At 40.6% G+C, this 23,420-nt stretch overlaps 1 protein-coding gene across 1 annotated transcript in view; it reads right to left on the reverse strand.

Annotated features, from left to right (window-relative positions):
- Positions 1-874: 874 nt before the first annotated feature.
- The window catches only part of FAT4 (FAT atypical cadherin 4), a 149,339-nt gene continuing 126,793 nt past the window's right edge, over positions 875-23,420 (reverse strand). Inside the window, exons 10-17 of the mRNA XM_069795693.1 lie at positions 23,125-23,229; positions 21,423-21,730; positions 17,551-17,636; positions 15,955-16,134; positions 14,951-15,075; positions 13,598-13,815; positions 8,601-8,862; positions 875-4,318 (exon numbers count right to left, since the gene is read on the reverse strand). Of these exons, the coding sequence (XP_069651794.1) occupies positions 2,442-4,318; positions 8,601-8,862; positions 13,598-13,815; positions 14,951-15,075; positions 15,955-16,134; positions 17,551-17,636; positions 21,423-21,730; positions 23,125-23,229 (3,161 nt within the window). The 3' untranslated portion in view covers positions 875-2,441. The remainder of the gene's footprint in view (positions 4,319-8,600; positions 8,863-13,597; positions 13,816-14,950; positions 15,076-15,954; positions 16,135-17,550; positions 17,637-21,422; positions 21,731-23,124; positions 23,230-23,420) is intronic.

Genomic DNA, 23,420 nt, shown 5'->3' on the forward strand with positions numbered 1-23,420 from the left:
CCAAAAAGAGTAGGTTCCTCATTGCCGGTTCTGAGACAAGCAGACCAAAAAACTCTAAAACAAATGAGTGACAGATAAAACCCCCTGAATTGTTATTCTTTTTCTAAGTTCTTTAAACAAAATACCACCAATTCAAAGTGTAACCTCAGAACTCACCTTTCGCCTGCAGTCTTAACTTTTTCACTCTTTGCATTCTCCAGCAAGTTGTCTAAGTTTGATTTACTCTCTTATAAATATACAAGAGTGCAGTTATTTATTGTTCAACTGCTGCTTTATTAAAGCAAGCTCTTGTTCTCACACTCCTAACTATCCATGTACTGGAAGGCTTCAGCTTTGAGCAGAGGTGGAAGTCTTGGTTAACAAACATAAAACCAGTTGCTACTAATAAACCCCTATGGACTAAAATACAGTTTTAGTATGTTATTAGAAATCTGAAAGTAGCTTTGGTACTTTTTGGCGTTATCTTAGGCTCTACAACATCACAATACCATCTCTCCTGCATCTTCCTGAGATAGGTGAAACCTGCTGGTTTTCGATCATATCAAGGTCACTCATGAAATACAAGAGCGATATGCTGAATGCTTCTCTCACCTTTGGTGAAATTCATCGCTTTGTAAGGGACAACCACACTGGACTCAGTGGGACCTCAAGAAGTGTACTGGGCTTGTGCTGCCCCTCTGCAGAGAGATTAATTTAATTTCCACAGTGATAACAGTGCTGCCTTCACTGTGAATGAACTCCAAATGCGCCATTCCACATCATCACCTTGCTTCTTAAAGCCCATTTTCTGAATAAAAAGCTGGTAGAAGTGAAGATCAAGAAGTGGAAGTTAAGAGAGAGAGAAAAGATGAAAGGTTTCCAATAACACACTCTAAAGATTTTAAATAAATATTTTAATTCTATTATTGGCATTTACAGGTAGAAAGCATACAGTATGTTACAATTTTATCAAAATGTGAAAAATATGGATGTTACATAAGTAACAAATGTAAAAAAAGTATTTTTCTTACCTTCCCTGAAAGTAAGAAAACTATTCAGCATAGGAAAATATTGATATAAAAACACAGCTTAGGTAAAAAAAAAAAAAAAATTGAAGTTTTTACACAGTACGATAGGTTCATCAGATCTGCATGAAGATGTAAGGACTCTGTGACGTTCTACTTTACCTAAAACTTTAGGGAATCTGGGACAAACAGTAAGCTACATTAATGGATCTACAAGTAGTTTTCCCTCATATCCGCTCCAAAATGCTAGAGTGCAGTAATTTTCTATACAATAAATAATTCTTCAAAGTTTCCATCATAGAAAATCATATAATGCAGAAAATGCCACTCCAAGGTCACAAAGGCTAGGCAGTGCTTTAATAATAATTATGATAATACTTATTATAGTGCTTTATAATGTCTAAGCACTTCAGATGAGTTAACTAATTAGTCCTCACAACACCCCTGTGAGGTAGGTGAGTAAGTGTTTGTCCTACCTTTCCATAGTACAGATGGGAAAATGAAATCCGGGGAGAAGCACGGACTGCAGCAGCAGCACAGCCGAGATGAGAGGCCAAAAGATGTGGAAATCGAGGGGTTTGTCCCTCGCTCCTGTTGATCGTGCTGCTGGGAGCCAGGCTACATGGCTGGGCTGGGCTGACGACCACCAGTCGCTCCCCTCCCACTGGAAGCACTGAGGGGGGGCGGGCAGGGACCAGGGTTAAGCATCCCCAAATATTTCATAGAGATTCAGAAGCTCTCACACAACTTTGTCAAAGAACAAAACAAAACAAAAAAAGGGGGGAAAAAATGCAAACAAACAAATAAACAAGCTGAAAAGAAAAGAACCTCCTAAAGTGCTGACTGGCTTGAGCTGCTTCTAGCACCTCTTGTATGGAATAAGACTTACAGCACTGTTGCCAGCAATTATTCAAGCTGATTTCATCCATAAAGTTACATGTGAGCAACTGCAGGATATGGTAACTACGTTTTCTGAGACACCTTACTACTGTAATTCCTTCATTCACCATCCTTCTTCCATGCACTTCTCAAGGAAAATTAAATCCTCAATACTCTTGCATCGTAAAACATGTTAGTAGCTGGAGACAATATGCACATCCTTCACAATTAAAAAAAATTAGTTCATTTTCAGAACAAAGCATTATTAATTTAAGACTCACAAACCAAACAATGGTAAATAGGAAACCCTTTTCAAAGGCTGCATGCCGAATATCTTGTTTTCAAATACAACGCATGCAGGAGAAATAAATTCATCCAAGCATAATTAAATTAAAAATGTTTTAAGTCTCTTTCAGCAGCATAATGGTTATTATTTTTAAAGTCTCCTCCAACCAAACTGGCCTGGGGTTCAAATGCTGACCTTTGCTTTTCTACAACCATATAATGGTTTGACCGGTCCCCGTGGCTTTGCGCTGCGGCAATACCGGGAGACAAAGCCTATACATACTGCTCTGCTTCCCCGTCCTTGGAAACAGGCTTCGTTGTACCACCTTTGCCGTCTTCACTCGCTGCTGCTGCTGCTGCTGCTGCTGTTTTTTCAGGAAGCGATGCCAAATCTTTGAAAACATCCACATAATGCCCAAAGCCCGGGCCCCAGTTCAAGAGGTTGTCCCAGTTGAAGCTTCCCGCTTGCTGCCCCAGCTTCACGGGCAGGGAGCTCTCCCCGGCGGCGGTCGCCTGTGCCCCCACCGGCCCCCCCTCGCCTCGGCGGCCAGGGTACCGCCGGGGCTTCAGCCTGGCGCCGTAGTTGTCCTCGTCATCCGCGTCGGACTCATTGACCTGGGATAACTTGGGCATCCTGGAGGTGTACGCGATGGGCTTATCCCTGTCGTACTCCATCTCTGAGCAGGTGAAGGACTCGTGGGAGTCGCTGTCGGAAGAGGACTCGGGCGCGGGAATACCGTCGGCCGGGTTCCTCGTCCGGGACAGCGGCCTTCTGCAGTCCTCCTCGGAAGAGGACCGGCCGTGGTCTGCGCTGCAGATGCTGGGGTTTCTGGGGCGAGGGGTGTTCAGTCTCTCCACCTCTTCGATGGACAGCCCCACCGGAGGAGCAGTCTCCAGAGGGATCTGCCCGATGGGTTGCTTCAGGCGGCTTCCCGGTCGGGAACCGTGGCTCGCCATGGTCTGTGGACTCTTACTTCTCCTCCCCAGCCGAGTGGCGTAGTTAAAAATGCCGGGCTGGCAGACATCGTTGTGCATCTCCAGCGGGCTCCCTTCCCTTATGGCGAGGTGCAGCTCTCTCGCCGGACTGTGCCTGTAGAAAGTCGACGATTTGGAGAAGGGTGCAGGGCTGTGCCGAGACAGGGGGTTGGGAGTAGGGCATGCCGAGTGGCTTAAAGATGTTGTCCTCAAGCCCTGCCCGTAGGCGGGCTGGTAGGTCAAGCTGCTGGCTCCCAGGGGCATGGGGGACTGGCGTGCGAAGCCCAGCGGGCTGTGCCTCTGGATGGAGAACTTGGGCGTGTGGCTCCGGAACTGCTTGTAGTGCTGGATGATGTCGGCGTCCGAGGGGGCGATGCTGCTGGCGTTGTCGATGTCATAGTGCTCGATCTCGGGCTCGGGGGAAGCCAGCGGGGCGCTGGGGATCGTCTCAGGGGCGTGCGGGATGTCGGTTTCGTCGTAGATGAGATACGGGTTTTCTCTTTCGATGATATCAGGTTTCGGGTTCCCTTCGGGCTGCTTCCGGACGGTCATGTCATCACCGTAGGGCGGGATGTTGTCAGGGTCATCAAACGCCACGTTCTCGCTCCCTTTTTTCTTCTTCTCCTTTGTTTTCTTCTCCTCTTTCGGGACTTTCGACTTCTTTCCTCGGCACTGGTTGCAGAGGATGAGGCTGAGGACCAGCAGCGCCAGGACCGTCGCGCAGCTGCCCACGATAGCCGGAACAGCCCAGAGGGGCAGGGACAGCTCGGCGGGGTGCAGGGACGGGAGGCAGACGTGGCCACCGTTGATCCCCGCTCTACACTCGTGGCCTGGGGCGCACGAGACCCCCAGGCACGCCACCACCGCCTCGCACGTCCGTCCCGCGTACGCCTCGGGGCAGCTGCAGGTGAAGCCGGCGTGCGCCCCGGGCTCGCAGCTGCCCCCGTTTTGGCAGGGGCTGGAGGCACAGGCGCCCGGTGGGACGCACTGGTAGGCGTACCACTGGTTGATGCACATCAGCTCACCCCAGCAGGGACTGCTGGCGCAGACATTGGGGCCGCGGCAGCCGATCTTCACCGAGGGGTCTGTTTTGGAGAGAGTGGCGAGGCTGTGCTTGCCAGCGAAGGGAAGGCTCTCCCCACCGTACTTGATGTAGGAGATGCAGCCATCGAAGCCTAGGAGGAAAAGCAACAGTCACATCGGGACCTGAAGACTGAGTCCGCACTGTCAACAGAGGCCAAAGACGCTCTGAGCATCAACGTCACGCTAAGGGGGCAACCTTTTGGATCAGCAGACGACAAGATCTGTGGTGTGCCTCTCGCCCCCCGAAGTGGAAGGGGAAACACAAACACGGAAGCAACAAAATGGAAACCCCGATGCTACAACGGAGACGACAGCCTTATTTCGTGATGTGGTTTTAAGCAGCGTGCGGGGTAAATCACGCTGTTGGTTATGGATGTGAAGCCTCCATATTTTCATGACTGAATTTTACGCGTACTGAGCTTACGGTTGCTTCCCCACATTTTTACCTTGCGTTGTGATTAATGTAAAAATACCTGCAATATTATCCACATAACGGTGTAATATCTGAGTAACTTCACTTATTTCCCTAGAAGGAGGGCCCACTCACAGATGTTTCAGTACCTGACAAGCTGTACTGAATCCTCTAGACTCAGGTACAAGGAATGTTTTGTTGCCTCTGTTTAATATTTCTTCTTAGGTTGTAATGACTATTTTGTTCATAAACTTCTGATAATTTTGGGGGGTTCATATTAGCTAGGAACTGAAATCTGCTTTTAAGCAGAACAAGATTACGTAAAGGCTGGTCATGCCTGGAGCTTCTGACACAAATGCTATATACGCGTCTTTTAAAACTAATGATTTTCACATCTAAGCTGTGCATAGAAATGGAGATTAAAGATAAGGAAGTAATTAAGTAATTTCTCTGAAGACCTATGCATGGCACTTACGTAAATGATACCAAGATATCTTGCAAAAAGTGTTTGATTCTCTTAAGTCTGCCAAATAAGAATTCAGAAAGAAACCATGGTTTTTAACTTTAACACTAAGATTTCAAAGCAACGATAATATTCTTAGGTGAGTAAATAAAATGTACCAAAACCTGCAATTAAGATGCTGAAATTAACATATCATGTTTTCTAGAAGGCCTATAAGACATTTTGCACTCCCGTTGCTTTCATTAAATCTGACAAAACAGGCAATTGTAAGCAGAAGCCTAAATACAATTTGAAATGTAGATCTGGCTTTTAAGAATTATATAGGCTGCGCAGGAGCAGGAACTACTGTCCAATTAGGAAGTACCTACCTCAAGCTTGGAGCCTGGGAATAAAACTCAAACCGTGGAAAAAACATAATATAAAATGAAATGAAAAAATGCATTTTGGGTAAAAACAGATTGCTCACACAAAGACTCAACGCTGCTGCTCACTGAGCAGATTAGATCTGAGGTTTGCAATGCACATGGATACTTTTGTGATCGTAGCATGCTTATCTTACAGACAGGCTCATCGCAGGAAGTCTGAGGGTTATATTCTCAGATCTTTATTATAATGTAGTTTCCCCTTGAAGCAAAATTATTTTTCTAAAATACTAAGCAATGAGCAAATGGTTGGATTTTTCAGAAACATTATATTTTCTAAAAATATATTGTTAAACTGACTCAATTTTCAATTTAAAGACCCATTTCACTGAAACCAAATGAAAGGCCCCATTGTTCAGTAAATAAGCCAAGAATTCAAATGGTTACCATAGGGAAAAATCTATTCTAATAGTATTTAATGTCTTTAAAATGAATTTGAACAAATATTCCTTCTAATGACTTCATTCAAGATACTTAAATGTTTTTGTTTCCTAATTTTCCCATATTTCTAAAACTTCTTATCATCCACACAGAGAAACCTGTGCGCAGCTGCCTTGGCTCTGCTAGCAGAAAACATTAGCTTCCATTCCCCTTTGCTTGTGTGTTTTCCCATTTCCCGTATTCTGAGCTGAAGTTGCCTGTCGTGCTTCAGCTAAGCCTCCTGTCTTACTGTCTCCTAAAGTCATGGCCATACTTTCACGTCTCTGAATTTTGAGCAACCTTTTCCCAAACTTCCCACAGCTTGGTTGTAGGGCTACCCTGTCAGTGGTGATGCCGAGTTTGAGTGCTGAGAGAGCCCAAGGAGTCGGGATTATCCCTGGCCTTTGTGCGGTGGTTATGTGTGAGGTTGCAGGAGAATCCAGCCCTTTGCCAGCCTAATAATTCTCTGTGTTACCCAGACTTAATCCTTTCTGCAAGGGTTTCAGGATAGTGCAACTTTATGCTGACCTCTACTCGGAGCTGTGACAAAATGGTACGCAGAGATGTGTTTGTAAATTATGCTCTCAGTGTCCACATGCGTGGTTGCTGTAGCAAACATATTTATTTCTCCTTAACTTGTGATGGGTTCTCCTTGGGATGCTGTGTGTAGTGCGAGGTTTACAGGAGGACACTATTCAAGACCAAGTTTATCAGCTATTATCAATAAAAATAATCAATAAGGAGAAGGAAAGTGCCACTGCTCAGTTCTGAAGCATCACACTTGGGTGAAACAACAAACAGGAGCAAATTTTCTATGCATTAGTAGTGTCAGAGAAAGGTTCATTTCTGCAAACATATTGCTGGAATGGAAAAACAGCCACTATGAATGGTAACTTTGTGAATAACTGTGGAAATCTCTGTAAAAACGGGTAGCGCAGAGATAAACATTATGAATATTTACTCTGTCAGGAAATAGCAAATATACTCAAGTTGCATGAGGTGATATCACAGATTTATAAACTTCAAAGTATGTTGGTTTAAAATCTGAACACCCTCTGATGTCAGAAATGAAATACGCGTGGGTATCAACATCAAATACGTTTCACTGAGAGATGCAAGTCATGTGGTGTAAAGGGAGATGAAAGAGCCTTCTAAGTTTTGCAAGCATGCTATTTCTGTATTTTTTCCATTCTGAAAGATATGTGTTTTCTTTCATCATTACTTATATTTTCATCTTCTCCTGTTTTTACATTCTCAAATGAAGAAGAAATTGAGGATTTAGGTTCAGGTGGGAGCCCAAGCAAAATGGACGATTACCTTGCCACATGCTTGGTGGTCCCTTGCAGCAGTGACGGGATAAACAGCAATTGGGATTTTGTCAGGTCTACCCAGCTTTGAAAACTTTATTGGATATACCAGCTTCACAACCCTGGAACTGTCACCCATGTATGTTTTTGTCTGCCTCTAACAGTACTGCAGATATTTTTGACTCTGAGTTCATGCAGAGTTTTATACCTCCCCCTTGTAAATCCTTGGTATGTTGTACACAATGTAATCCAATATTAAAATAAAATAAAATCATATGAATAAGAGATTTTGGATTGTGTATTCCTAATGGAAGCCAGACATTCCTAATTTGTCTGCCACAGCATCAGGCAGTGGTGAGAAGCTAGTGTCCTCAATTTTCTTTGTTCCAGCTTTCCTAAAAGCCTCTGACTTTTCCATGCATAGGCTGCTCATAAAACATACATGTAAAAAGGGTAAAGGTTAGCACAGCATCCATATGATTTCATACCACATTTCATACAAATTCACAATACACAGATGTGAAGTGTGAATTTGCTCCACTCAACGATCCTTTAGCTCGTCACAATTCTTGAAGTCAGGAAGATTTTTCAATCTAAAAACTCTGTGAAAGTAACGCCTGCATTGTCTGGAGTATCTCACAGTTTGTAGCTGAAAATCACTTCCATCTTTACTTATTGCTGGGGGAATGATATGAAATATATGTTATCTACTTCTTTTGCCAGGGTCTAAAACAGTTGCTTTAACTCTTAAGGGAGACTGATTTACTTCTTAACAGCTAGATGTCGGTCAGAGGGTGGTTCCTTATTGTCCTCGTTTTCTGTTGCTCAGAATAAATCCTATTCTTCATTTGACAGCAGGATAAAGCAGGAGGAAGTTGGAGTTTCAGAAAATATTTTAATCATATTAATAACAGGCTAAATCCTGTAGTACTTACCGAACCCCTACAGAGACAAAGTTCTCATTTAGCATTTTTGCCCAAGTAAAAGATTTGCCTTGATTTTCCAGATTCTGACCCAGGTAAAGAATAGACCCTTTCTTCTCCATTAGCATAACAAAATTATAACAACAGATTTACAGACAAGCAAGCAAACCCCACCCCCCGCCTCCAAAAAGCCCTGCAGATGGAGTGCCTGCTTTTGGAAACAACAAGCCTGCAATGTGTATTGAAGGAATAAAGTTTGCAATCCTTACTCATTCAAATTGCAGTTTTTCTGGCAAAGAATGGAAGTATACTAATTACTGATAAAGAATTACAGTACTTTCTGCAACCTTTAAGCAAACAGAGACCCTTTGTCTGTTCAAATGTGCTTATGTGCACCATATATGAAAAAAAAATTAATAAAAATTACCTGCAACTGTGCTCTTGAAAGGTTGGCTTGATGGGATTCCACCCAAAGAAATTGTAAGAACGTTTAGTCCACCAAAGTCTTGCGTGGCATGGAGAATGTCTCGGCTATGAGCCTTGTCGACCGACAGGATAGTAGCAGACCCATTCTTCTCAATGAGTACTGAATGCCACTGACCATCCGCAGCGTACACTTCTGGGATATTTCTTTCCACTTTCCCAGCAATTCCAGCATCGGATATGTAATGCACTTTCCCACCTTTTATCTGGTCAGAAGAATACAAAATGCATAATTTTAAAATGATATACACATAACCACTCCTATACACACATAACCACTGCAATGCCTATTCAGTACAGCTACAGTAACACATGGCTTCGGTTGTAATAGGAAGCCTGGGTGTATTTTTCTCCAAATAATTGGTTTGTACTAAAAATGCATTAGTTATTTAGTACTAAAAATTTGGCTGCAATTAAATACATCATTGCATCTGTAGAAAACTTATTTTTTCGAGCTGCCATCCACTTATTCCTCAGCTAACCACATAAAAGGAAAACCTATTAAGAGGCCAGCAATAGGCTATGCACATGACAAAACATTTTAACCAATAAAAGAATAATTCTTCCTCCTTCTTCAATGCAAGTGTGGAAAATGCTTTGCAGAGTAAACAAATGTTGTCCTTGCCCCAAAAAAACCTTGCATCTAGTTTTCATTATGACACAGTAGGAGTATATATGGCATGGCAGGACTTGAGCAAGATCCCCATTTCATATCTGTTTTTTCTTCTAATTTGCATTTTGCAGAAAAATAGTTGTGTTTTAGAAACCTTTCTGAAGAGTTGCAAAGTGTATTATTTAGTGTGAATTTTCAAATGGTGCTTACTTGAGCGAACTACTTTTTAACTTGTGAGCTGTTAGGAAAAAAAGGCACTATTAAATTCCATGAAAATTTTTTTGGCTTTTCCTCTAGGAATGACGCCTCACAATTCTACTGAATCATGAGATGCAGGATTTCAAACCTCTTATTAGCTCAATATTAAATGATCCCAAAATGAGATCAGTGCAAATTCTGCATTTAAGCTACAGGAATTTAAAAAAAAAAAAATTATCCAAACCTGCCAGCTTCTCATATATTGCATAAAAGTTGGGTACGTCAGCTGACCTCCTCAGGGCGTACAGAGTTGTGTACAGCTCATATAGGGCGGCTCTGCAACTTGTTGCAAGTTTCCTTCCATACTCTGCATGTTTAGGTCATACATGTTAAAGAAGATAACTATTTCTCCTCCCGTGTTCCTCGCTGTAGCTCGGTTGGTCTGTGATCTGTAACACGAGCGTGCAGAACGTGCACACGCATCATCCAGGAAAGGTCGAAGCCCCAGGTTTGTTGAAAGCTCTTTAAGCCTCGCATGCTTTGTTCCAGGAAAAATAACGTTCACCTGGGAAGAACTGTGAGGTGACACACTGGCTACAAAAATGCTGCTCTTGTTTCCAGAAACTGTTAAATGCTCTGGATTTACTTCTTCAGTGATGCAAGCTGAGGACTTTGTTCATACAGATCAGCTTTAATATGGCTGCAAGACCACGCTCATGTCTTGGCAGCAGCCTGAGCTAAATGTATCTAGCACATATTCTATTTGGATCGAGAAATACAATGGTTAATATGTGCACACACTTCATTTATAAATGCAGTAATTTGGACTATTTGAAAATGTATTGTTTGAGGGACTCTTTGATAAAGCTGCCCCTCAGAGGCAGGATGCTTTTGTTACTGGCAAACACAGGTGGCATACATCTAAACTATCACACAGTCCAAAGAAAATCCCACATTTGGAAATGCAGTCACACAGACTATTATAACATATTAAACACCATTTGCCACAATCAAAAGTATTTATAAAAAGATTAACTGGGACGAATATATACATATATTTATGTCTGTAACCTGCAATTGGTTTGTTAGTCTTATTTTGTCTTTTATGCTCCATGAAAATACTGCCTTGTATTTTGGTCTTTATGTAAACGAAAAGAAATATACCATATCAGATAATATCATCTAAGCTTATGGGAAGACTAAGCACAGAATTGTAACTTTTAATTCCACATTAGAGAAGAATTGTAGAACTATTTACCTGTCAACAACTGATATTTTCCATACTGAATGATGACTCTCTAGCTCTATTTCTGTGTCTTTAAAATTACATGTGACTAATGCTAACAGACTCATAAATAATGTACTAGTGGCATTTGGAAAGTAAACTTTCCAGAGACAAGAGCGGTCCATGACTTCTTCAACCAGGAAAAAATAAGGAATGTTCTTCTCGGTTCCTTGAAGCATAACATATTTCCAAATTTGAAACAAATGCTGATGCTGACAATATTGAGTAACACCCATTTCTGGGTTTTATTCAAGTGGTAGAGCAACTGACAAGTAGAATATAATGAAAAGAATGAACCACTAAAGCAAACATATTCCTAACTACAAGGATGATTCAACTTTACCAACATTCCGAGTCTCCTTTACCAAACAAATTGCTTATTTGTCTTAAATCTGAGCACTAGCCTTTACAGATTTATAGCCCACTGGATGAGATATCACTTAAATGAGCTATGTTCTGATTTATTCCTGCAACTCGGTATGTGCATAGAATCACAGAATGGTTTGGGTTGGAAGGGACCTTAAAGATCATCTAGTTCCAACCCCCCTGCCATGGGCAGGGACACCTTCCACTAGACCGGGTTGCTCAAAGCCCCATCCAACCTGGCCTTGAACGCTTCCAGGGATGGGGCAGCACAACCTCTCTGGGCAACCTGTTCCAGTGCCTCAGCACCCTAACAAATAGATATGTTAGCTCATATAGGTAACGTCATCCACATTCTCTACCCGTACAATTCCTAGATCTTAGAGCTACAGTTATGTTAATTTAATCTGATTTCAGATGAGATTTCCAGCTAAAACAAGGCAGGCAATTTCATCTTTAACCTGCTGTATTTATCCCATTACTTCTAACTGAATTAGTTGCAATGTGTGTTATTTGTAGGACGATAAGTTGTGACAAAGAGCTTTAGTAATAAGGAATCCCCTACCCTCTTTCCTTTGTGTGAGTTGGGGGGGGGGGGGCATTTTCTATCTGAATTTGACCACTGTTTAATTTAATCTGCTAGGTTTTGTACCTTTCCCAGATTAAGGATCCCTTTCTATCATAAAGACCTCTCTTGGGTTCTTTGGGGGGAGTTTACATCCATCATTTAGTGAATCAGCTGCTCGCAATCTCAGTGGGTCTGATTTATTACCATTTCTTTAATTTTACCCCATCCCAGCTACACCAAAACCAGTTAACTACAAGAGGAAAAATGCAGAGGCATGGAAGCAGCCACAGGATTTGTAGCTTTTCCCTAGCACAGTTTAATATTAATAATACATGGCAGGTTTTCTCTGAATGCTTACATTTTGGATAACAGGCTTATTAAAAGACCCCAAAATCAAGTTATAAAATGGTCTGTTTTGAAGACTGACAAGAGTTGCAAACAGAAGTCCCTAAAGCTCATCTTCTGCACTGGGAGCAGACTGAGATGCTATGGAGACCTACGCGTGGGTTGGCTTCACTGACATCTTGGGCCACTGCCGAGGGAAGTGCTTGTCGTGATACCTACTCCGGGTATGAGCGTCGGTGCAGAAGCCATACTGTACTAACTACAGCTAAATTACTACAGTTTATTAACTAGCATCATCTGGAAACTTTTCGGCAACAATCAGCACAGTGATGTTACCTCTCCTTCCTCAAACTTCTGCATCTGTTACCAGGCAAACCTCTGCTCTTTGCTCTTGCACAGCTGGGTCTGGGACTTGACACCCTCTGCTTGCTTGTATAACTTCACCAATATTAACAATAATAAGAGTGTTTGCATAAACACACCACTAGTGCTTTCAGCCAGGAAAGGCAACTCTCTTTTTCTTTTTTTTAATAATGCCTATAGAGCTGACCTAGCAAATTCTACTAGGGAGAAAAAGGTAGTATTTGTTTTTTTCTCTCCAGAACTCAAAATTATGAGATCTTATCTGCTAATATGACTTGAGGCAGAAACTTCCTATCAAATGATGTGGTAAAAGCATATGCCAGGGAAGTAATGCAGACTTGCTTCTTAAATGCAGCCGGTGTGTCAGGAAAGGTCTGCATCTCTGATCAGGCAGGTGGAGAATATCCATTGGGCTGAAGCTTAGAAAGTGTGAATTTCTGTATGAGTTTCTTTAAAAGTCAGGGAAAAAACTTGGAAAGCCTTACAGCAGTCAAGGAAACTTGGAGCTCACACCAACCCAATAAAGGGGCTTGCCAACATCACTGCTGTACTCATTTAGAGTTATGAGTAAATGGACTGAGTCATAGCCAGGAATTGAACCATCGCTTTCTCTTGAGAAAGGTAACTTCTGCAGCAATAAACTCTTTGGGAAGAAAACAAAACTGTGTGGCATTTGAAGCATTAATTCAGCTACGTATCTCAAAATAATTTGATATTGACATTGGTCTATGGGTAACCTCATGAATTCAAGTTATCCCTCACTTCCTAGTTTGATAAGCATGAGCCACGCGAGTAGGAATTAATGAAAACTTTTTGGCAATTGTCTGCTAGCTTAAGGAAGGTCTGGGTTCAAGGCCCGAAAAATTAGAAGATAAAAGGCCAACAATGAAACAATTTGTTCTGTAGAGTGTAACTTACTGATGATAACAAATATGGCAACGAGTACTGCTCTTGCTGCCTTAAAACAGTCACTATTTGGAGTCTAGACAAAACTGATTAGATACAAACCCATCAAGATCTTCTGATACCTTGGCAAATTGCAAGGGAATTGTTGAGAAGATGAATGATACTGGAGCAGTGCCTAGCCTCAGCTAAAAACCTAATATTTTATAAAGGAAACAGCAAGAGTAATGGAAAAATGTGATTTTGATCACTATGCATGAGGCAGTCCAATCAAATCAAACTCTGCATTAGCTGTAATCTTACCTTCACGGTAGTGAAGTTGCTGCTTTCCTGGACGTGAACTAAAATGCCGTTCTCGCTTCTTGTCCTGAATTTCACTTCCAAGCGGTCTGCGTTCGGGGGTCCTGGGCTGGCGCCTCGAGTGCCGTGTCTCATCATGTATTCTCGCTTCTTGTTTGGGCTCATGTGGTAGTCAAGTCGTCCTTTGCCTTCTAGCGATAAGGCAGTGTCGGCAGTAATATCTGGGACAAGGACGGGGAAATACTGAGTATGCAGCTCGTTACAGCTATTGCGATCATCTGCCTAATAATGACCATTTTCTTTCAGAGCAGAGATGAAGTTCAGAGCAGGTCAGAGGGGAGAGCAGGAGTGGATGGCAATTTCAGCCCCTCTATTCTTTGGCTTCAACCAGAATGTGTGTTTGAGAGTGGGAGTGTGCTAGTAATTTACTGCTGCTATCAGTCAATAGTAAATTAAAACTCACTAGGGAACAAGTGAGGGAGTAGGGAAAAAAATTTGGCTCTCAGAACTGTAATTCCTTCCCAGGGATGTTACTGTTTCCATTACTGCAAGCAGGGCTTCATGATATATTGAACTCTAAGCTCTTCAGGGCAGAGATAATGACTTTCTATTTGTTATGGCATAAAAAAAAGAATAAAAAATGGCAGAGCATTGACTACCAAATGCTGTTAAAATTATGGCTAAATTCTTTTGTAAACCAGCGCAATAAAAGCATATAAATCAGCTAAACAATAATGGGACATGTAAGAAAACAAAGCCCAGTCACTATACTACAACTACATGGAAATAAATCATGCTGCTCTCCTAGACAATCCTGTACTGATTTACAGAGCTATCCGTATGCGAGTTAATAACCCCAGAGTGTAGATGGCTTGCTTTCATTTACATTTAGCATATTTTCTTGCATATAATCTGACGTTCATTTGATAAAAAGACCTAGAGTTCAGAGAAGCCATAAGCACATACACACAATGTTTACATGAAGGGAAGGGTTTTCCCTTGCCCTCTTACCTCCCCATAGTCCACAAATCCCTCCTACGGGATAGCTTTATTTTAGTTACTGATTATGCATTATTGGGAAGCAGTAGTTTTAAATGAGTGCAAGTTACCTAAAATGTGATATACAGACCAGAAAACATAATATATGTAACTTGCTACTATTTTTAGCTCATGAAAGGACAATAGTCCATTGTGGACTTTTCCTTCAAAATTATTTAAGAGGCAAGCATGCTGCTTGTTTTCATTATTTTATAAAATTCTTTATCCCATGCCCCTGAAAAGAAACTCTTAGTAGCATTTGGTTAAACCTTAGTTAGATGTATATTAAAGAGAAAGACAGTAAAACCCCCTCCATACATTTTTCGCAGTGCTTTCCCGTCAGTCCTTCTTTGCAGTGACACTGCTGCCATGACCAGTGATCAACACAAGTGCCACCATGTTGGCAGGGGCTGGTCGTGCAAGCGCCTTCTAGTCTGGGACACCTGAAATAAAGCAGAAAAGTAGATGCTGAAGAATGTGTGCACAAATAAGCGGAGCAAATTTGCTGGGAAGCATCCTGTGTTTGAACGATACTCCCTTTCTTCCCCCCTAGGGATGCAAAGATGGAGAGGCTCTTCCCCGTAGACAGCTCGTGTTTCTAAATAGATCCCAATTTTCAGCGTCATGTTATAACAGTCTTATGAAAAGAAGTTAATTCAGAGACAGTGAAACTCCTATTATCTCTTATGCAAGAGAAGAAGAAACTCTTATAGGTGCTTTTTATGCTGCAGAACTCCAGAGACTTCATCTCACAATGAACACTGCAGACTTGGGGGTTGAAAGAGGAAGGGTGAGCTAGCAAATTTGGACGAAAGACTGACATTACTGCTAGAACTGTGACTTCAAATACTGAGATGGAAAAACCAACAGAATCAGATAGTTCATAATCTCTGAAACATCACTCGGAGGATATGAGGGAAATTCAGTGATACTTGAGAGGCAAAGTGATAGAACAGACATTGTGGATTAAAAGGAAATAAGAAGTAGAGGGTTAGCAAATAGTACGAGTACAGTCAAACCCAGGCAAAATTTATAAAGAAACCCAATAACAAGGCTACTCTATTTCAGCCTGAAAGGCAACATTAAAAATAACTGGCAATAGAAATCTAATGATGTTGCTTTTTTGAAGCCTCTGTAATCTTTTGTGAACTTTTCATCCAAATTCACTTTCTTCCTACATTTTTCACACTTTACAATAAATTCTACAGTCATTTTTTTACAAGAAATAGCTGACGGTGTCTGAATGGAATAGCATCTGACTTTCCTGATGGCTTCCTTTATTGTAAACGCAGTCCATTCGATACCATATATAGCAGACATACTGATCTAAGATTCCTTGAGCTGCCAAAGCCTGGCTGGGCTCCAGGGGACGTCCGTTGACTGCAAACTCCATTATACAGCCCACAAAATCATGGCTTTCCACCTGTCCTCTCCTTTGAAGGATGGGCTCTACAGACCTGATGCCACCAACAGTAACTCGATTTGGTTGTACATCGAGAGTCCTATAAAAGAGTCAGAAAAATAATTTATCAGTATCAGACATTAAGATAGCAATGACAACACAGGAACTGTAACCATCAGCTAGTCTGCGGCTAAAACTTCCTCTTCCAAAATGCGTATTTTGCATTTAGAAGGGGAGACAGAGAGGTCAGTAGTGCTTGAACTAACAGTTATAATGGGTATGACTCTAAATTCACTCAGTTATTGCATGTCAAAACTTCTATTCACTTGACTGAGCAGCGTGCTTGAAATCATAACGTTTTTTACCCAATTATCGTTTAAATTGTAGATGATATTTAAATAGCAGTAAGATGGATTCATTATTTTAAAAAGATATAACACCTTTGCTAGGGAGGAAACCACGTGTGACAGGAAATATGATTGTGATTATTGTACGAAATTAGCCAAAGTGATTGCAACTGAAGTTATTGTTATCTCCAAAGAGGATCTAAAGATGTGACAGAAAGGCTTCTGAGTTAGTTACGGTAAACAGAAGAAATAAGGTTTGTTCTCTGTATGGCCCAATATTTCAGAAATGAAAACTGTAAAAGATGACATCTGGACATTACTGAAAACAACATCAAAGTAATTACTCCTAATATTTTTTTTTTAAAGAAAGCAGTAATCAGGTGATATTATTTCTTACACCTTTATAAGAAATTAGAGGTGCAGCTTAAATAAATAAATAAAGACCCCAAATCAAAGCCCAAAACTGAACACTGGAGTGAAATATAGGTGCTACTAGAGTAATAGCATTTTAAGCCTGAGCCTGGTTTTGGCAAGATAGATACGATTGAAAATGTAAAAGTGGAAGAGGCTTTGCTAAAGATTTGTAGCACTAAATATTGTAGAACTTCAAACTGTCAAAGAGTAGTGCTGTATATTTAAAAGCCAGTTGATTATAACAAATACATTTGTGTTTTACTGTCAACTAAGGTTTACAAGTTGTCAGTAATTGAGCACCTGATACCCTAATTTGTTAACTCTTTCTAGATCATGACGTGAAATCTCATAGCATGAGGCAATAAGTCTTATCCCCATTTAGACCACAGTGCAGACTACCCATGGCTATACATTTCTTGTGTGCCACCAGAGCCTGGGGACACAGACGGAGTCAAAAATTGGGGATTTGTGAATAAACTCCTTGTCATGAATAAACTCCATACAGAAAAGTAGCCTGAGTTAGCAAGTAGCAGTACATGTAGAAAATTTAATTTGCTTCTGCAAAGACGGGAGAAAATGATGCTTGGGAGCCTTGCCTTTGCATGCCTCTGAAGGAGTGCAGCTGAGGTATCTATCCCTTGCTTGAGGCTGGGCTAAGGCCATGTAATCATTACTCCAAATTCCTCTGGCTTTAGAGGGTGATTTCTTTTTCATTTTACTCCAAAAAAACCCCCACAAAATGAAGAATTATTTACCAGTCAGTAGAAACAGCCACATTGCTAACAGTGCAGTAGCCTGGCTCCTGATCCTCAGAGCAGGAATCCACTGTCAGTGATGCTGCCTGCAAAAGCCACGCACACGAATACGCTGAATATTACAAGGTTGCAGTCCCTAACCACATTAAATATTTATGATTAAATATGTTATATCAAGGACTTGGCTAGAATGGAACACTTGTATATTACTGTGTCACTTGGGATTGCAGGGTGCTTCAGAGCCACTGATCAACTACGTTCTGCATCAACACAGTGAATACCAAGAGTGAGCTAACCGACTGCTTCATACAGAGAATCAGTGAAACACAAAGTTTTCAGATACGGGTAGGGTTTCTTTCATGTTTGTTTGCTTTACTCCTTGAAACTGCAGTTATTTTGGCTCATAGCGTGTCCTACTCTTGATCTGAACAGAGAGCTGCTCCCTCCAAACACAAAGGGCATTCCTTCAGGGGCTTGATCGTGACATTAAACATATTGCTTGAACTTGATAAAAAACACGTTACAAAAGCCGGGTGTACAAACACTGACATTACTAGTTAAAAATAACAACCAACCACTCAATAATACTTAAAAGATTAACCAAGTGGACCTGATTAAGTTAACCCTTAGGCTGATACGTCATTAGGGATGTTTGCCCCATGTTCATAACGGTGAAATGTGTGGATACCTGCACTGGGACCAAGCTGACATTCAGAGAAGTCCCAAGCATCACCAGCACTTAGAGCAGTCTTCCTCTTTATTATTATCTCCAAGCCCTCGAGCCCCAGACAACGGGGTTGCCTCACTGCCCATCTCTGTCGTTTACGCTAAAGTGAATCATGGCACTTTTATTTGGAATCTCTAAAAGTCTAACCAAAGCCTTCACTAAAATCATGAAATAATTCCTGCTGATTTAAAAAGGAGTTTTTATTTTATTCAATATTTAGCAAAGAATTTTCCCCACAGCAATTTATTAATAACAGATGCGCTGCAAAAAAACCTCCTGAAGGTTAGTTATTCCTTAAGACAAATTTTCAGAAAAATAAACATAATCTCCAAATTGTACATATCAGCTTCTCATGTTTCAACTAGATGTGTGGTACAGGTTTACAGCAAATTTAAATCAAACGTCACTTTTAAAAAGGCCTTGGTTTATATTTTGATTTAGATTACTCTACAGGAGCTGAGCAAACAGCAATAGCTATCAGTACATCATTACTCTGCAACGGCTTTTTTTCCTGCCTGCAACTAAGTTCACTAACAACGTCCTGTTGAAATCCCCATAGATTGTCCATGGTATTTCCAAACACATACTGTGAGCTGACACCTTATATTGACCAAATACATTCACAGCTCTTAGCCCTAAATCATGCCCTACAGTCCGCCTAAATTGTTCAATTTGCTATTTTTAATGAAAGCTTATCTTGAATTTCTTTCCATACATAATAAGCAAACTGCTTCTCCCAAGAAAGGTCAGTCTGCAGTTCCAAAGCAGATTATAGCCCTGTATAAATGAAACAATTCATAGAAAGAATAATAAGCTGGCTGGTCTGTATGCCATCACACGCATACATATTTTCCTTCAGCATATGAACAACAAAAAATGAAATGAGTTTTTTGTTCTTAGCTCAATCAGTGTAATCTCCCTAACTTACATCGCTATGTGCTGTGAAAGCCAAGTTACAACCCCAGCTGAAGGGCTAGATACTTGAGAATATATTTTACTTGGACCGGAGTTCATACAATTTATTTTCTAATGTTAGTCAAATGTTCCTGCTTGTTACTTAAGCATTACTCTCTGGTTACCTTGCCGCATTATGAGACTTTCTATCCTGTCACTCTGCAATAGCTCAGGACTGACAACTTAATGATTTTACCAGTTTCCGATAAAATCCCACTGTGCTGTAGGAAATGACAGATTTGGAATCCTGAAGGAGGGCTATTTTATACAGTTTTGGACACCTGGGAGACATTTTTCTGCAGCAGAAATATCTAAGACAAAGGTGATTCTTTTCACATACTGTGTTTGTAAACAGCTGACATTACTGAGAAGGTTTAAACATTAAAAAAAAAAATCACACAAACGTATAGGTTGTCTTAAATGTTTGCTTTCAGCCTGAAGCACTCATAACTGAAATTTTCTGTAAATAGTCCTTTTTATGTTATCTCTTCTTCTATAGTCTAGCCCTCTGGCATATCTACAAGTAAAACATTTTCCTGCTCTGTTTTTTTCCGGTTGTTGCGATTTTTAGCATGTGCTCCTATACTTAGCCATTTGAATCGTATTGATGGAAATATCACACTAATTTAGTTGCTAAAATGGGAACATGGTGCCTTTCAAGATTTAGGTGCACCTTTGGGCTTTACTGTTTGGAAGCTGTGATACATATTATTAACTATCTGATATTAAGGCACGTTAAAACAAAGTCATTACTCAAATCACAATTATCTTCATCTTATTTGGATATATAACTCCTACAAACACACACAAGTTGGATTTGCAAATCCAGCTGAAGACTAAACCATACCCCCTTCAATAAATGGAGAAATCAGATCTTGCACTATGCAACTGAAATGCAGTTTCAGACTCAAGACTTGCTAAGAGAGAAGAAAAAACCCACCGTTTAGGAAGGTCAGGAGACAACCCTGGTCCTACAAAGAACCCCAGACCATAAGGCAATACGTGCCTGTGCTGCTCTCGGGACACTCGTGCCTATGGACCTCTCACCCTGGACCTGAACGTCTTCAGCAGGGCGCTCCGAACAGAGCAGCTTAAAAATAGAAAAGGGCAGTATCTCAGCACCACTGCCTTCTGCAGCAGTTTGTGATGGGAAATCTCTACAAGGACTCAGGGGGAGCCACACTGGGTAGAACAGTTTATTCTTTTATTCCCTACATCACTTCTGGCTTGAAATATATAAAACAAAATGTGGATCCCCAACCATATATTATTCTTATATGACTTTAATTTCAAACATGGGAAGAATATGGGATTTCACGTATGCTGGCCATTTCTGCCTAACAAGAGAGCTGTTGGGCAATAGTTACTGATTATGGATGGCAAATAGATTTGGTTTCATTTCTAGCTCACACATTGTGGAGTCAAAAAGCCTGGCTTGAACTCAAAGAGCATTTGGTTTACGTTCTGCTTTGGAAATATTATTAAAAAATGAGAGAAGAGGAATACAAAACATTTACTGGAAAAAAAATGCAGGCAGGAGAGGGGTCAGAGTATCAGGCATATGGTGATCAGTTGTCCCAGTCTAGTTTTTGGCAGAATTCCTCCCCTCAGATGCTTTCTGGGGGACAAAAAGAAAAGTAACTTCCCTCCTTCCCCCCAAAAAACCCTCTCAATGTAGCACCTTTGAACTTTTTACATGTATGCTACAGAGGAAAAACAGGCTTCCAGTCTGATGAAATGGGTAAAATCTCCACACTCGCTCAAAGAGGTCAGGGATGCCTGGAATTTTAAGTTTGTCTGCTTCTATTTTCCAAATGTTGAGAAAAATTATTTTGAGGCTTTTTGTAGTTACTATGGTTAATTAGCCTTCCCTAATAATAATCCCTGTAATCTGCGTCAGTTAATTAGCCTCATGTGTAGTAATTTATTTCATTAATTATTCCTGGTTCTCATTTTTCACATTAAGAGTACAGGGCATTGCACATGTTTTTTTAATTATTCTTTATCATCATCATACTAAACAAACCATTATAGGTCTTGGAGTAAGACAGAAACGAGGGAGGTTTTTTTCCAAAGTTGGAGGTTCTGCTAGCAAATGCAACGTTACTAATTTTATGTTCCTCTGAGTTCATGTGGAAGCCAAAGTGACTTGGCTGAACTTGTCTTAAATTCTCATTTTAGCATTTCTTACCATTCCAGCCCTCCGGGCAATAACTGTGTGAAATTGTCCATCAGACACCTTCTTAGTTGTGGTAAGCTTGTATGTGCCACTGCCAAGATTGTAGGAGAATCTTAGCCTCTCTTCTGCTATTTCCAGGGCCAGAAATTCTGCCCGCTCTCCGGTTTGGTTATCGTAGTTATACAACATTAAGGCGTTACTTTTTATAGTGGCAAACTTTATATAGATGTAATTATTGTTTGGATCCATACTGGGAAACTCCATATACGACAACTCTTCAAATCCATAACTGTTCAGTTCACAATGATTCCCAAAAACACCTGCAAAATGAAAAGTAAAATCTGGTATCAGGTAGTTTTCTCCTCACTGTGCATTCTCCCAGAAACAAAGTATTGATGTGCTCTAGACATGGCTATGATACACAGGCTCTTTAAGAAATGTCTAATGTATGATTAAAAATATGCAACTTGAACAGAAGAATCCTATTACCCATAGGTGGGTGGTGAAGTATATATATTTAACTTAAATATTGAGTTACAAATGATAGTTATATCTATTGAAAAACAAAGTACATTTCATTGAGCTCTATGGTTTCTTTAGAAAACAAAAAAAAGTGAGTTTGACAGCTATGTCAGATATGGTTGTTAATTATCATCAGGCATTTGTTAATCCAGTTAAGGAAATAAATTTGTAACTTGAGCTTACTTTTCTCTTTATAGCTGTTATCTGGACTGTTTCTCAATCAGTGGTTCATTTTTTATATATACAATATAAGTCTATATGTGACCAAAATATTATGCCTTCTTGTATTTTTATTGATCTGAATATTTTGATGCATTCTATATATTTCTTTTCAGATCTCTGTAATGTAATTTCCCTTGTTTTTTTTTTTTTACTGCAGCAACGAGAAAAAACTTACTTAATTTATGAATATTAGTTACATTTACAAGGGACTATGACTATATAGGAAATGAATAAACTCTGAGGAAACATAAAACAAAGGAAATAAAACAGAATAAAGAAGTTATTCCACATGATAGCAGAAGACCATATTCAGAGGTAGTTAGAAAAGCGTATTGAGAACCATACTTTTGTGTGAGGGTTTTCAGCAGCCTTAAAATATTGTAGATGATTTCTCAGGTGTATCTAGTTTTTGGATAATCTGTTGCATTTACTCTCATGCTTTTCTATATAAACAATGACAATTCTGGATTAATCTGCATTCAGAACGAATCTTGCTGCAATTATATCATGATACCTTAAAAAAATCTGTGTTGTTTTCGGTCTTTATTGCGTTCATTCCACAAACAAAATTTGGGATAATTAAATTCTAATAATTACTAAACTTTTTTGGCGGTACTATACACTTCTCTGATTCTTGGAATAGTACTCTGGTTTTGGAACTCAGAACTTTATTAACATACAATGAATTGAATGGGCAAGTACTGGTGGGAGCTAACAAAGCTGTTTTGATTCAGTCAGGTTCTTTTAATCAAATCTACTAAATATAAAAGTGCCAATATTAACGTCGTGCTCCTCACTTGCAGCTGGGGAAAACCAGAAAGGATGGGGCCAGGAGATGACCAACACCTGCCCACGAAGCGGGATCCATATACACACCCCTCGGTTTTATGCGGGTAAAAATAAATAGCGATTTGAGAATTATTAATAGGGAAAGGGAAGATCAAGCAGAGAGGAGGAGCAGCGTACTCACCGAAGGGGCAGTGGCAGTAGTACCCCTCCACCCCGCTTTGGCAGGATCCACCATTGAAACAGGGGTTGCACTCACAGTAATTGACAGTGGAGTCACACGTTTTCCCTGCAATTAGGAAATAAAAGCAATTTCCAGGTCAGAGTATTCAGGTCAAGAGGAAAGTCAGGCTGGTATTTAGGTAACGAGCTTATGAACCAATGCTGAACGCATAGCCAGGAGGGAGGGGGCCAGGGACCAGTTGCAGCTGTGGGATGGAGAGGGGAGGAAACACAGACACGATGCTGGGCTGCTCCCAG

Source organism: Haliaeetus albicilla, chromosome 1, assembly GCF_947461875.1.
Source record: "Haliaeetus albicilla chromosome 1, bHalAlb1.1, whole genome shotgun sequence".
Lineage (NCBI taxonomy): Eukaryota > Metazoa > Chordata > Aves > Accipitriformes > Accipitridae > Haliaeetus > Haliaeetus albicilla.